The sequence below is a fragment of the Malaclemys terrapin genome, chromosome 10, assembly GCF_027887155.1.
Source record: "Malaclemys terrapin pileata isolate rMalTer1 chromosome 10, rMalTer1.hap1, whole genome shotgun sequence".
NCBI classification, from domain to species: domain Eukaryota; kingdom Metazoa; phylum Chordata; order Testudines; family Emydidae; genus Malaclemys; species Malaclemys terrapin.
Window position 1 is genome coordinate 64,096,538 of NC_071514.1, and position 14,508 is coordinate 64,111,045.

Here is a 14,508-nt window from a genome sequence, read left to right on the forward strand (position 1 = left end):
CCAGCCACACTCCTGCGCTAGGAATGACTGCCCTTACATCAGAGGTAGAACAGGAAACAGCAAAAATTGGACTTACAGGATATGCAGAGAAAACCACAGTTAAGATAAGAAACTGGACAACAGATGCAAAGAGGTACATGCATGGAAAAGAAATCACAAAGATAGCAGAGCTTTCTGTGGGTATGATCGCATTTGAAGGTGGCTGCAATAAAGATATTCATACAAGATTAAGAAAAGCAAAAACCACTTTTGGAAGGATGAACAACATCTGGTCAAACAGAAGTTTCCACACCAAACTAAAGGTCAGATTACACCATATGATATCCCTGAGCATGCTATTGTACAGAGTAGACACTTTGCCGATGACCCTGGCTAACAAAAAAAGAGATTGGAGGCTGTCCATCACAGATGGCTGAAAAAGCTACAACACATTTCCTGGAAAGACAACAAAATAACATGAGAGTAAGGAAGATGACAGAGCAGGACATGTTAGAGAATATTATTAAAGAAAGCAGGCTCAGGTGCTCAGGACATGTACACTGTATGGAAGATGGGAGACATGCTAAGCAATCATTAAATTGGTTACTCAAGGAAAGTAAAAGAAAGCAAGGAAGGCCAAAAAAAAAAAAAATTTGGCAGAAGACCACCATGGAAGCTACTGAATGAGCTGGCATCACCTGGGAAGCAATACCATACGTAGTGAGTGACCATAATCAGTGAAGGAACTGGACTGCCTGTTGCAAGAGAAATTGTTTTGACAATACCACAGCCATTTTGTGCACTCAGCCACCACTAACTGGAAGCGAGAACACCACGTAGGTAGAAATAACTTGAGGTTTATATAAGCATATGAAATAGCAGCAGTTTTGCTGATAAGAATGGAAAGTAAAATTGGAAGACTCATGAGAATGGGTGGAAGCGTGGATGGCTGCTCTTGGATTTGGGTTTTACTGATTCTGAGTTTTTACTGATTTTATGATTAGGAGTTGCTTGCTGATGTTAGGAAAACTGTTAGCAAGGGGTTACTATGAGTTATTAGCTTTGTTTTGAGCAACCTATAAAAAGATTAGTCAGAGTATGTAATTTTGGGGAAGTTCGGAGAGCTTTTCTCTGAGATAGGAGGCTGACATCCAACTCCCCAGCGGCTAGGAGGAAGGCTGGCCACCAAAAACCTGCCACTGACCATTCAATAGCATCTCGGACTTTGGGTTGCTATATCTGGGTTTCTCTAGACTATTGCTATTTTAGATGTGTGCTTTAGACTCAATAAAAAAGATTTTTGGGTGAAAGCACTCTTGTTTTGTACCAATCATTTATCAGACAGAAGAGCTGTGTCCCCATTGATTTATTTCCTGAATCCACCTGGAGATAGGAAAATATAAGGTACCATACTTTTGTGTTAAGAAAATCCGGGGTAACGTGCCCAATGTGTGAGCAGCAAAGAGGAACTAAGATCTAAGGTAAGGCTGTAGTGAGTTGTTTGGTTTAGCAGTATTACTAGAAACTCCAGAGCTGCCTCAATAAGCCAGACAACTAATAACTGGGTCAGCGATACCTCTTCATATACTATTTGGGTTTTGCTAATTTTATTTTTAAGGTGTGAGGGTTTTGGTTATTGATAAGATGTCAGATAACCAGAATTAATTAGTTTATTAATGAAAGTTAGAGCGGCAAAATTAATAAATTACCCATCTGGAGAACAATCTTGCAGTGATTATATCTTCACTCTGCTCCAAATTTTGAGCTCAGTTTTGCTCATATTTTTATTACCCTTACACATCTTTTCTTATCTAGGTTTTGTACATAACATTTCAGATATCAGTAGACTGTAGACACATGTGTGGTAACTATAACTAGCACACAGTTCGTATTTGGCAAGCCTCAACAGAAGACAGCATATCTTGTTTTTGACATATTCTGCACATAAAAAGAACAAAAGCTACAACAGTTCAACTTTTGAAATAAAACTTTTAGCATGAGTACAAGACATTCGAGGAAATACATGCAATTGGCTAACTATTTAAATGTTTTGGTTTTTTTTCCCCCCCTCAAAACAAAAAAATATTTGTGGTTTTATATTTCCAGGGACTCCTGAGTCCTTGTGAGCAGGAAGAAATAGCTGCAAAGGTGATGGGATTAAATTTAAGTTCCTAATGCCTGGGAAAGAATAAGGTTTTTAGGTTGGGGCTCAAGCCAAGTATTTTATTTACCTGGCCCTTATTCCTGCTAATGACAATCAGCAGAAGGGTTACATTGTTATTTCTTGTCAAGTTCCAGTCAGGGATTATTGATAACCAGTCCCCTGGAGTTACATTTAAAAAGCCTTATTTTTAAACGCGTCTCCCGAGGGGACTTCATGCTTGTCGAATTAAAGGGGCTTGAAGAAACTAGATTAGTAGATAAGAGACCCTCCATCCCCTGTAGCTGGACGTGCCCCTCCCTCCCAATTTGCTCTTTCGAGTATAGTCTGCACAGTTTCCTGTTATGCCATTACAAGCAGCGGAAAGTTCCCAATAATGTTAGATGCTTGCTTAAAGCTGCATTGCTCTATATAATCAATTGTATTCATGTTTATGAATGTAATCAATTAATGTAAGGAATGAGTGAGATAGTGTGAGTAACAGCCAATGGCAAAACAAAGAGGCAAATATCCCCTTTTATGGAACGATGGTATTATCTTGGTGAAGGTATAAACCTCGAGATGGGCGGCCAGGTCAGGGGTACCAATAAGGAAATGTAACAGCACACTAAACTCGGGACCGGACTGGAAGCAGTAGAGCCCTTCCGCGGATTGCGGCCGGTCTCTGGGCAGCTGTTGCCTGGTCAGCCTCAGCCACCTGCTAAATCTAAATCCATCTACGCCCGCACCTGCAGCCGGCCAGCATAAATGTGATATGTGTGAGAGTATAGCTGTATTAGACAAGCTCAGCTCACACCAATAAACAAATCTCAGTGCTCCTCAAGTTCACCTTTTGCGTGGACTCATTCCTTGGCCAGTCCCAAGGACAGGTAACATGATAACTGAAAGGGCTGAACAAGCTTTTAAATTCTTACATTCATTTTCCATTTGCTAATGTTTATCTTTTGTCCGCTTACTCTGGACACACACTGTATACTGCAGATGAAACCTCAAAATCATGATGTTGTGTATGGCTACACAGGTTAGGCAGATATTGTTGCCAGTTCCCTGGAATCACACACAGAGGTTGAATTAAAGCAGTACTGAGGGCTGATTTATTGCTTGCTTTTCTTATTTGCACAGTTATACTCACACACACATTCCATGCGTACTGGTGACAGGCTGCAGGTGAGGATGTTGCTTTCAATCTTAGGTGACTGAGACTGGCCAGGTTCCAGCTTCCTAGAGATTGAACCGCTAGGCAACGAGAGTCCCCGAAGCCCCTTCGGGTCTGCGGGAGGACTCTACTGCTTCTGGTCCGGTCCTGAGTTCTTGCTGTCGTGGATTACATCTCTTTCTGGCTGCTACTGACGTAGGTTTTTATACAGTCCCATATACACCATGATTATCCTTACATGGTAATATTTTGGTTCAAGCCTTGCAGTTGGTTTCTTACACTCACACTATCTCACTCATTCCTTACATATTGATTACATATTCATAAGCATGAATACAGTTGGTAATATAGCTTTAAGCAAGCCCCCTCACATCAGTGAGGACTTCCTCTGGTGTTTGTGGTTCAGACAGGAAACTGTGTAAAGTGCATTTTTAGACATGACAGAAAGTCTAGACAGACTGCATTTGAAAAAGCAAAAACGCTCCAAGACATTGATAAGGTACACAAGAAAGATATCCTGATTGTACAGGAAGATTGGAATGCTAAAGTGAGTACTGACACACAGGCAGATTGGCGAGGTTATTGAGGCCCTTTCTGTAATGTAGTAACCAATGAGAGAGGACTGAGACTTTTGAAGTTTGCCAGCTCTAACAATCTGGTTCTTACAAACACATTAGGAGCACATAAGGCATCCAGACGATCAACGTGGCATGCACCTGATGGTTTACATCACAGTCAGATTGACTACATCATGGTGCAAAACAAGGAACTTGGCCGGTGCTGATATTGGAAATGATCACGACCTTGTGATGCTAAACTTTCGGCTGCGTCTAAAGAAAATTGTCAGGCCAAAGTTCACCAGAATCAAGTTTGACTTAGGAAGACTTAGAGACCGGAGCATTGCGGAGTCATCCCAAACAATGATTGGTGGAAAATTTGCTCCGCTGCTTGCTCTAGAGGAAGACGTAGAAACAATGACCAACAATTTTAATGCTGTAATGAAAGAGGCAGCAATGGACATCCTTGGGAAACACCGTAAGAAGACAAAAACTTGGGTCACAAATGAAATACTACAAATATGTGACATTAGAAGAGAACTCAAGAGAGATAAGAACAACATGGAGGGAGCTGATAAATACAGAGTAATTGGCGGAAAGATGAAGAAAGGAATGAAGTTGGCCAAGAAGATATGGATCGAAAAACAATGCTCTAAAATTGAAGAGTGTCAATAATAAAAATAGTAAATGAGCCTTCCAGATTGTAAAAGATCTGACAAAGGAGAGATGGACCAAAGCTAACGCAATTCAAGACAAAGAATGGAACAGTCTCACAGAAGAAAAGGACATCATCAATAGGTGGACAAATTACAGCTCTGATCTATTCAACCACCAGACAAATGGAGATCCTGTGTCCTAGACAGCCCAGATTCAACAGAGGAGGATGACTTTCCAATAATGCGTGAAGAAGTGGAGACAGCTGTGAAATCACTCAAGAACGGAAAGGCTACAGGTATTGGCAATATCCCAGCCGAACTAATGAAATTCGGAGGAGAAATAGTAATAGATGTACTCACCAAGATCTGCAACAAGATCTGGCAAACCGGTGAGTGGCCCTCCACGTGGACACAGTCTAACAAATAAGAAATGTGTTTGTTAGATAAAATGTGTTTTGGTTCTGCTACCTGAATAACAAATTATGAAACTAAACAAAACCACAAGAAAGAAATAAGTCTGATTTGTAGTAAACATAATTGAAGGAACTAAAGTAGGTACCAAACCTGAACCAGACTCCCAAAAGCTTTGTGTAGTTATGCTAAGCCAGCTCATGGAAAATTACTCACAAATGAGCTTTGTATCATGTATAAAATGGAAATGTGCTGTGGACATGAATCATCTTGCTGGCAAATAGGAAATATTACCTTCAAATTTGACACTGTAGGAATTGATAATGTAAGTACGGCAAGTAAAATACTGTAAAAAAGCCGGTACAAAAACCCTGCTTAGAGAGAGAAAAAGCTGGAACAGAAGTGAAGCTGCAACCTGTTCCTAAGGTTGGTGATGTATTAACTTTTACCTTTCTATTTTGTGCTGGTCTGTCTGACTGATAACTAAGCTCAATTGGGTTTGATGTCTTGCTGATCAGTAATCTAAATTGAACCAACAACTTTTTGCAAATGATTGCTCCTCTTAATTGTTGTCCTATGATGCTTTATTTGCTACCTTTATATGACTTTAATAAGTTAGAAATTTACTCATGGATGCCTTACTTATAGCTTCTTTGCTCATAATTAAGTAAGTATCACCATAAATAAATTTAAAGTGACAAGGCTGATACTGTTGACCTATAAACCTGATGTGAAAGTCTTGTAGGTTGTCTGTGAGACAGACTCCATAATGCTTTGCAATTATTCTAAGAAGAAGAAAAATATTAGCTTGTTAGAATTACCAGAAAGATGGAACCTTTGCAAGAATTGTTAATACTTCTAGTGATGAAGTAACAAATCCTTAAGTTAGCAACATATGATGTACCTGCTAAAAAGACATAAGACATAAGTAAATAACAGATGTTTGATTATGTAACTGAAACCCATAAATATACCAAAAATAAGAGATGTCTGTATGGAAAAAAGAGGAAATAATGAGAATGAAACTGAACAATCTAGTATTTACTTACAGCTTAATATGCTTATAACAACCAGGCAGCATCAGAGTCAAACAGTCATTGGCTGCATGCTCAGTTCTATACGTCTTGGAAAAGTATATCTTTGTTATTTGCTGACTAACAATTGTTTAATAAACTCAGTTAAGCTGAGTTTTCTGAGGTCTCTTTAATTACTAAGTAAATTTAAATGTGTGTTTAAAAAATAAATAAATAAATAAATAAAAAATCTATTGATCTTTGATAACATGATCCACGTCATGACTGCTGTCACTGTCCTCTACCTCCAGTAGTGGCGGTTTCTCTTTGGTCTTAAATACACTTGCAGATTTGTCAGTGAGAGTGCTGCATTGCTTTTTGTACCAAAAATAGTCACTGTATCACAGAGCAGACCGGCTTTTTTTTCTTTTCTTTTTTTTTTTTCTCAAGCCACAATTATTGTACTGGTGTATGGATCTAAACCTCTAATGCCTTAATTCTTTTCTTGGTAGTGTTTGGCACATCTAATCAATCCAAAACTCTGGATTTTTCCCAGTCTGCTGTAGACCAACAGAATAGGGACAATAGAATTGGGCTCAGTATGACTCTAAACTTCACTCCATATTATGATCAAGATCATCTCAGCCTGTGGTCTAAGTAGCTAATTGTTAATTTTCAGCAGACTTGGCTAGCATGTTTTCAGTGACATGAAGAAAAGAGGATGTTGGTGATAAGGTGTGTCCTCTGATGGGCTGTAGGTATCAGCATAGGACTTTTTAGGTTTGGAGGCAGGTATTGCCTTATTGGTTGCATAGGACAGGGAAACTGAGCTTTTCTCTTAACGTGGGGACTGCTATGTTTTGTAGCTGCTGTCGTGGAAAAAGTCACCCACGCATTGATTTTAGTTCACAGACTCAAGCTTGAGGCCAGTTTATTGCAATACATACCAACGCGTTGGGGTAGCAGTCTGAAAACTACCACACCTAGCACAGCACTCAGGCTGCTTTTATTCCGTCAAACCGCAAGTATAGTACAAATAATACGTCATTTATGCGAAAATAAGAGTTGGGGGTCTGTCCCTTTTTCCTGGCAGTTTCCTCATTATTTACAAGAATTGGGTGCCTATTGGGTGGGGGGTTACTTGGTGGTTTCCGACATGGGTGGTACTTGGCACCAGTTGGAGTGTTGTTCTCGTCAGGGTACATATTGTTTTTTTTCCGGGATCATAGGGGTTTATTACGGGACGCCCAAAGATGATATATGATTAGCTAGTTGGCAGATAGCTGGAACTATAGGAGAAGTTGGCCTTTACTAGAAGTAATTTCTTCATATAAGCCGTTATTATGTTTCGTCAACAAGCGGTTATCATGTTTTTCATCAACAAGCGGTTATCATGTTGCTAAGGCCTTTCGCATTGCTTTCTTTCCCTCCCTCCTCTGGTCATAGCCCATGACCGTATTTGGCAGGGAATTATACAGCTTAGTTTTGTTCAGGCCCTGGCCTGTACTGTTCTATGTAAAGGCCGTTTATATAGTCAGCCTCTGTCAGAGGGCCTGAATTTGGGCCTTCGGTGTTACTTTGGCTGTCCTAAAGAAGGCCACCTGGTTCTTTTTCCCCACACTGCTCTGTATAACAAAAGTCAATTACTGACTTTGTACACATTTGCTGTGGGAGGTCTGAGAACGTTTTTTCCCAACCAAAAATCATAGAAGAAATGAGTAGGCTCTTAGGATCAATTTCTAAAAACTTTTATTCTGAAAACAGAGTACATAATTTATGATTTTGAAAATGTTTAAAGATATTGATTTAAGCCTGGGTTTGAAGTAAGTGTGTGTGTGTGTGTAATATAACAAATTGTGTACTGTTTTCAGAATAAAAGTTTTTAGAAATTGATCCTAAGAGCCTTCTCATTTCTTCTGATTGTGTGTGTATATATATATGTCTTTTTTTTTTCCCTTTCCGATCATAGGATAAAGTAGTTATTTTAAAGGATTTTTAGGTTTGTATGCAAGCGAGTGTGATGAAGGAAAGAGTGAAAAACTTATTGAAGGAAAGTGAATATAAGAAATGAGTTGTTTTTTTCATAAAATGAAATGACACCTGTGGTGGCTGTAATCTGTGGAATTGAAATCCATTGTCTAAAAGTCATATTCCCATGAAATTCTGTGTCTCAAGCTCACGAGACTCAGTTTCATTGCTCCAGGGAAATGTAACTGTCCTGGGAGATCCATAGTCATGGAGGGAGAAGTGATATTTTGGATAGCTAGGGCCAATTTTGTGGATGGCTTTGAATATCAGGTCAGAGACTTTGAACTAGACTATATTCTGTGGGCAACCAGTTTAGAGATTGAAGCATAGGAGCTTGTTCAGAGAGGTCTGTGTTGGAGGGCATGTACCAAGTATTTAAGCCTGGAGGTTCTGACTATATGGCTCAACATAGCCATGGCTGCATCCAGTAGGATGGGATAAAAATTCCCAACCACTTACAGATGGAAGGAAATACACTTTGCCAATCCTGCTGTTCGGACATCCAGTAGCATTGAAGAGTACAAAAGAAATCCTAGCTTATGGACTGATTTAAAAATCTGGGGGCAGATGGCCTTCATAATGGGGGATATTGCAGAGAGTTCCGTTCTTCAAAGTACTTCTCTTTTCCTACTAGCATCACTATGGACTTACCTGGGTTTAAGTATAGTCTGCTGCTTTTCATCCAGCTTCTCATTTCACTTACATGTTGAAAAAGCTGGGAGGTAGTTCCTTTGTGCCAAATATGAACAGTACTGTAGAGGTGGCTATTGTGCTTACTGCTGGAACTGCCAAAAGTCTTCCTGTGGCTTCAGGTTGACATTGGATAGAGGATTGATTCTTGTTTTTTAATTTTTTTTTTCTTATTTTAAGGCATGAAAGATGGAGAGTTCAAATACAATCATCCAAAAGCCTTTGAGAGCAAGAAAAACAATGACTCCAAGTAGTCGAAAACAAGTGGAAATGCTGAGTAAAACGAAGAATATTTCAGGACAAGGAAAGATTCTAAACGGCTTGCATACTGAGGATCACCATGTTCAGTTAAATACGGTGGACATAAACTGCAGAAGTAATGATTCTGTAAAAGGAAACTCACCAACTGAATCAAAAACAGATACGTTCCCTGAAAAAAGTGAAATGTTACCTCAAAAATTAACAGCCTCAATACAGGGGTTCAGTGTTAACTCAAAAGTAAATGAAGAAGTAAAACAATGCTCATATGACAAAAATTTTGATCAAAACTGTCAAGAAGAATCCCAAGAACCTCTCCATGAGAAATCTTGTAACAAAAACTCTGATGCAAAACAGTTCCTAAATGCTGGGTGTTTACAAGATATACTGCATAAATGGTATGAAAATGAACTAAATACACCATCCTCCAAGCCAGTTGAAGTGCATTTGTATTCAAAACCAAATAACCTACCTGTTGACCAGTTAAAAGAGAATGCTTGTTTAGACGATCCAGTTAACAGTGATTCTGGGGATGAAAAAAGAACTAACAAGATTATTCCTATTTTAGAAAAGATAGACACAACAACAGAAATAAATAGTGCAATAGAAGAGGTTATTCCCATATTAAAAAAGGTAGACGTGATATCTGATTCAAATGATGTGAAGCACAAATATAACCTTACTAATTCAGTTACCCCCACACTGCCTGGGACAGATAGAATAGCTGATGGTTCGGAGAGTAAAACATCCTATGGAAATGGTAGTCCAAATATTTCACCAGATGTGGAAGCTGCTGTTATGCTGCAGGATACATCGCCTGGATATAGCATTGGTGGTAAGCACTCTCTTCTTCTAATGATTGATAAATTTGACTGTTTCCAAGATAACTTCTTAAATTTTAGCTTTTAAATTTACAGAAATCTTGTTATAAAAATTCTTTAGGTCATGGGTGTGGGTGTGTGTTTGAACAAACACATTCTCTCTTCTTTCACCATTCTTGGTGCCGTTTTAGTCTGTCTGACCTGCTAGTGTGTAGTGCTGAAGCATCTTGGATAGATTAAGCACTACTAGTCCAGATGCAGCATTTCCACTTTCTCTGCTTCATTGAAGTGTTCATACACTGTGTTGAAACAGGAGGAGAAATGTAACAGATTTAGGATATGCAGTAGAGGAAGGAGATTGGGTTTCTCCTCTCTTCCACTCCCCTCTTCCCAAACCAAAGAGTGAATTAAGTAATGACAAGTGGAAGGCTGGAATAAATGGAAAAAGAAAATAAGATAGATAATGGTGAGAAGGAATGGAACTAAATGGTTACTGAAAACTGAGACTAGAAAACAAGAGACACAGGAAAATGAGCAAGTCCATTCTGAAGCAGTTATTCTAGGCTGTCTAATATAGGACAGGTAATTGTTCGAGAAAAGCAGTCTCAGGCATCAATAAGTGGAAGGGAAAAACAATGCAGTGAGGTTGGCCTGCCTTATCCAAGGTGAATACACTGGGCTGAGGGGAAAAGAATGAAACAAAGGTGAAGAGGAGGATGTATCAAAATGTTACGACGTTTTTTCTTAAGTAAATCATCCAACTGGTATGTTGTTAACTGTTAGGTGATCCTGCCTAATCAACTTCATAGGCACCTCTTTTCTTTATTTCTTTTTTGTTTTAAACCTTTGCAGGCTACGCGTTGCCTCTTGTGACCAAACAGTTTTACTATTTCATTTCCAGTTCACTCTGTCTACTTAGGCCTGGCCTATACTGTGAAGTGTTACCATGTCTGAACATGTTTAACAACCATGTTAGCTGACATGATGCTGAACACATAGACTAGGATAAATGGTGTTGAAGTATTGTCAACTAATTGTGATTAAACCCTGATTGTGTTAGGGTGCCCTATGCAGAATTTTTGAATAAAGAAGCCTAATAAACTGTTGGCTTTGGTGCTTGGATCTCTGGGGCTTGTATGGAATAGGTAACTGTGATGGAATTCCTAGAACTGCTTATCAGTTATTTCACAACTATAATGACTACTAATATGCTCAAGATTCCCTCAGGCCTATGGCAATCAATATTAAATCCTTTATCATTGTCCATTGAATATGTTTATGTGATCCTTATTTGGAAATTTTTCAGGTGAAACTAAAGCCACCTCCGCAAGTGTCACTTCAACATTTTTTTTATTTTATTTTTGTAACCAGTTAAGAAGACAGTTAGGGGCATTGTCCTCTTAACTGGTTACAGATAACACGGTTTAGTTTTGTATTCACATAGCAACTTTTCTGTCATCACAGTCTTGTTTGTACATCTGCATCTAGCCCACTGCTTTACCATATTCGCATGGGTGCATTCTGGGGAATATTTGGGGATTTGTCTGATAGTGCTTCAGCAATTGTAAGGTGGTTGGAGGACACCTACACAGAGCAGAATTAATAACCTCTTAGGCAGTATGCTCTATAGTGTACTAAACAAACAGCTGGGAGGATGAGGTAACTCGTTTGGCCGGTCCACAAACATGGTTAGAGAGTCTTGTTTACGCTGGGAAAAAGAAAAATAGAGCGTTATGGATTGTTATAACCCACTAACAACTTCCCCATCTTCTTCCCATCCCCCCCCCCCAATTTCCTCCCTATGACTGAAGGGGTGTTAATAGACCACTTCACCTTGAATGGTCCCTTGAAATATGTGTTTACGACTTACACTAAACAATCTGTTCCATCTTGTATTTAGCTGTGTAAAGTTTCCTAGATCTGAAGAAGAGCTATGGGTAAGCTCAAAAGCTTGTCTCTGTCACCATCAAAAGTTGGTCCAATAAAAAGATATTACCTCTTCCATCTTGTCTCCCTAATATTCTGGGACCAACATGGCTACAACAACACTTCATACAATTCTTACCTCATAGTCAAGGTTCAGAATAGCACCAATAAAACTGACCAGACTCTGGTTAAATTTTAGCTTCAGCTTGGGAAAACCTAGGCAGTCTCTGAAGACTCAGGAAACCTGTACTGTGTTATGTCACATTTGGAACGTTATGTGTCAGGTCAGATTAGAGGATCAAATGGTTCCTTCTGGGCTTAAAATGTATGAAAATAGAAAAATGGGTGTCTGTTGTTTTACAAGGACATTGCCAACTTAATCACAATTCTATCTGTACCCTTTCCCCCACCGCCCCCTTCCCTCCCTCCCCCCCCCCCCCGATTAGAAGGAACATTTAATATAGCTGTAACTGAAAGTTCAGAGGAACAAACCAGAAGATTATTATTATTATTTTTTTTTTTTTTTAGTTTCATTATTTGACATCACTTTGTGTCTCATCATTTTCCCTGTTTCCCATGTCTAGTAAGTCAGTTTCCCCTTTTGTCTGTGGGCCTCTCCCACACTAAAAAGGAAGCGCTCAACACTTGCTAGAATTCACTTATTAAAATTCTCTCTCCAAGTGTTCTGGTATAAAGTCTAGGAGTAGCTGCTGAACAAATGACAGTATGTTAATTATAGCACTCAGGAGAAAAAATTGCCAGGGGGAAAAAAAACTTTATTTTTAGCATTATTAGGTGAGATGGGATCTGAGAGACAGAAAATGTTTTGAGTTTATCCAGGGAGATAGAAAGAAACAGGAAAATCAGGAAAAATGTTGACTTTTTTAGTATTGTCCTTAAAAGATGGAGCCTGCTGTCTATGATCTAAATTTGAAATGTATATTTCCCAACTCCACTCAACATTTCCAGGAGGATTGTCTCCAAAACCCAGACTCTGTATAGCTTGAGAGTGAAAATATAATAAAGGTCAGGCTGAGCTAGAGGCTCCCTTTGGTTATCTTGAAACTAAAAAAAGAGGGGCCATTATAATTCCACAAAGCGAAGATAGGAGACGTTCAATGGAAATTCCAAGGCATCTGAAGCAAATTCTACATTTATTTACACCATGTGCGATCACATAAATCAGAGGAGAATTGATCCCTTCTCTCAAAGATCCACCTCTAAATTCCAGGTAATTAAAGAAGAGACTCTCATAAGTCTCGACTACTCTACTCACTGAAACGCTTCAGAATTCCTCCCTCTCTCCCCCCACGCCTCATTTCTTAATTAATCTGGCTTGGAGAAGCAAGTGAGTTCTTTACTTAAAAAATGTAGGGAGGTCCAGTGGCTGTTGTGGAGAAGAATCATCTGTCTGAGAAGTAGAGATAGTATAGTTGATAACAGCCTGTCTGTCACTTATCTAGGGTAATGCAGGGGAAAAGAGCCTTTGGTCACCTGAAGTGGCCCTTCATCTACCTTTTTTCTATGGCAATAGGAGCAGCATATTCTTCTCTCTGAATTGTTTGTCTCTAGGGAGTAGCAGACGGCATGTTATCACTACTGGGGAAAGAGAGATGTAGCCAGCTCCTGGCAGTTGTCCCAGTGCAAGACATCCTGAGAATTAAAAATGATCTTAGCACTTGGCTATGGAAAAGTGTCTGTCTGGCACCCTGTCAGTGACCTTGCCTTTTCCATTTTACTTGGGCTCATGGTTTCCCCCTCACTCCCATAAAAAAGTAGTAAGATTCTTCTTCCCACTCAATGCCAAGACCAAACTATGGTGTAATGTAATTAAGGAATAGAACCACATTTACAAATTTAACCTCTGCTTTGAATGGTACTGTACTTTACCAAGACATTAATTATAAGTTTGTTTCTTCACATAGCAGTGTTAAGAAAATTAATTTGTGAGGTAAATGTTTGTCATTTTTTTTCTCTAAGACAATGTTCAAAGGAAGAGGGTATGTTCAGAAAGCAAGGAAGACAGTCATTGTAAACGCTTCAAAACTGCTGATGAAAACAAAAAAGAGAATATTTGTACAGTGCCAGAAAAAGAGGAAAAATTTTTGGGAAAGGTAACTTGCTTTATTTTATATGCTTAAAGCTGAAATCTTTCATGCATTAAATGTTTTAGTTATTGTCCTGTTGAAAGTAGTTTTTATGTTAACTTCAGTATAATTGTCAGCTGTGCTGAACTACTTAAGCCAAATTTTATGGATGTGAATAATTGTCTTTCTAGACAGAATTCAGAAGAACTTTAATAATTCTAAATTGGTTCCTCCATTAGGCTGGAAATTTGAAAATTATTCCTTGCCATATAAAGACAAATAAATAAAATGGATTACTTTATAAATACACCCAATTTTTGCACGTCTTAGTAGATGAAGTAACATTCATTTAAACTCAGTGTTTACTCAACTTCTTGAGTGACCTGAGAACACTTCAGATAGTGTGTTTCCTTTTTCACTTGCTAAAATAGCTTAGACAAATTGGCACAGTCCTATCTTCCAGAAGATAAAAATTGTGGTCAGAATTGATCAGAGCTGTGACTTCATTCCCATTAGAGTTGCTAACTGAAAGTTTCATCTGAGTTGTTTCATTCCTGTTTTAGTTGAATGTGTCCGTGTTAGCTGCTAGGTTTTGGTGGGCTAGAGATTTAAAGCATAGAACCTCAGATATATTAAGTTGCTCACTTTGAACTCTTGTCGACTCCCACCAAGAAAAAGTCATCTCTTGAATTTAAGTGGCTCAGACAGAACATGATAGGTCATTTATTTAGTTATTTATTTATGTATGTATTTATGTATTTAGAC

The 14,508-nt window shown here is 38.8% G+C and overlaps 1 protein-coding gene across 2 annotated transcripts in view; it reads left to right on the forward strand.

Annotated features, from left to right (window-relative positions):
- The window catches only part of ATF7IP2 (activating transcription factor 7 interacting protein 2), a 67,261-nt gene that overhangs the window by 19,672 nt on the left and 33,081 nt on the right, over nucleotides 1-14,508 (forward strand). For both annotated transcript variants that reach the window (XM_054041848.1, XM_054041851.1), the window contains exons 2-3: nucleotides 8,832-9,744; nucleotides 13,637-13,770. In XM_054041848.1, coding sequence (XP_053897823.1) covers nucleotides 8,841-9,744; nucleotides 13,637-13,770 — 1,038 coding nt within the window. In that variant the 5' untranslated portion in view covers nucleotides 8,832-8,840. The remainder of the gene's footprint in view (nucleotides 1-8,831; nucleotides 9,745-13,636; nucleotides 13,771-14,508) is intronic.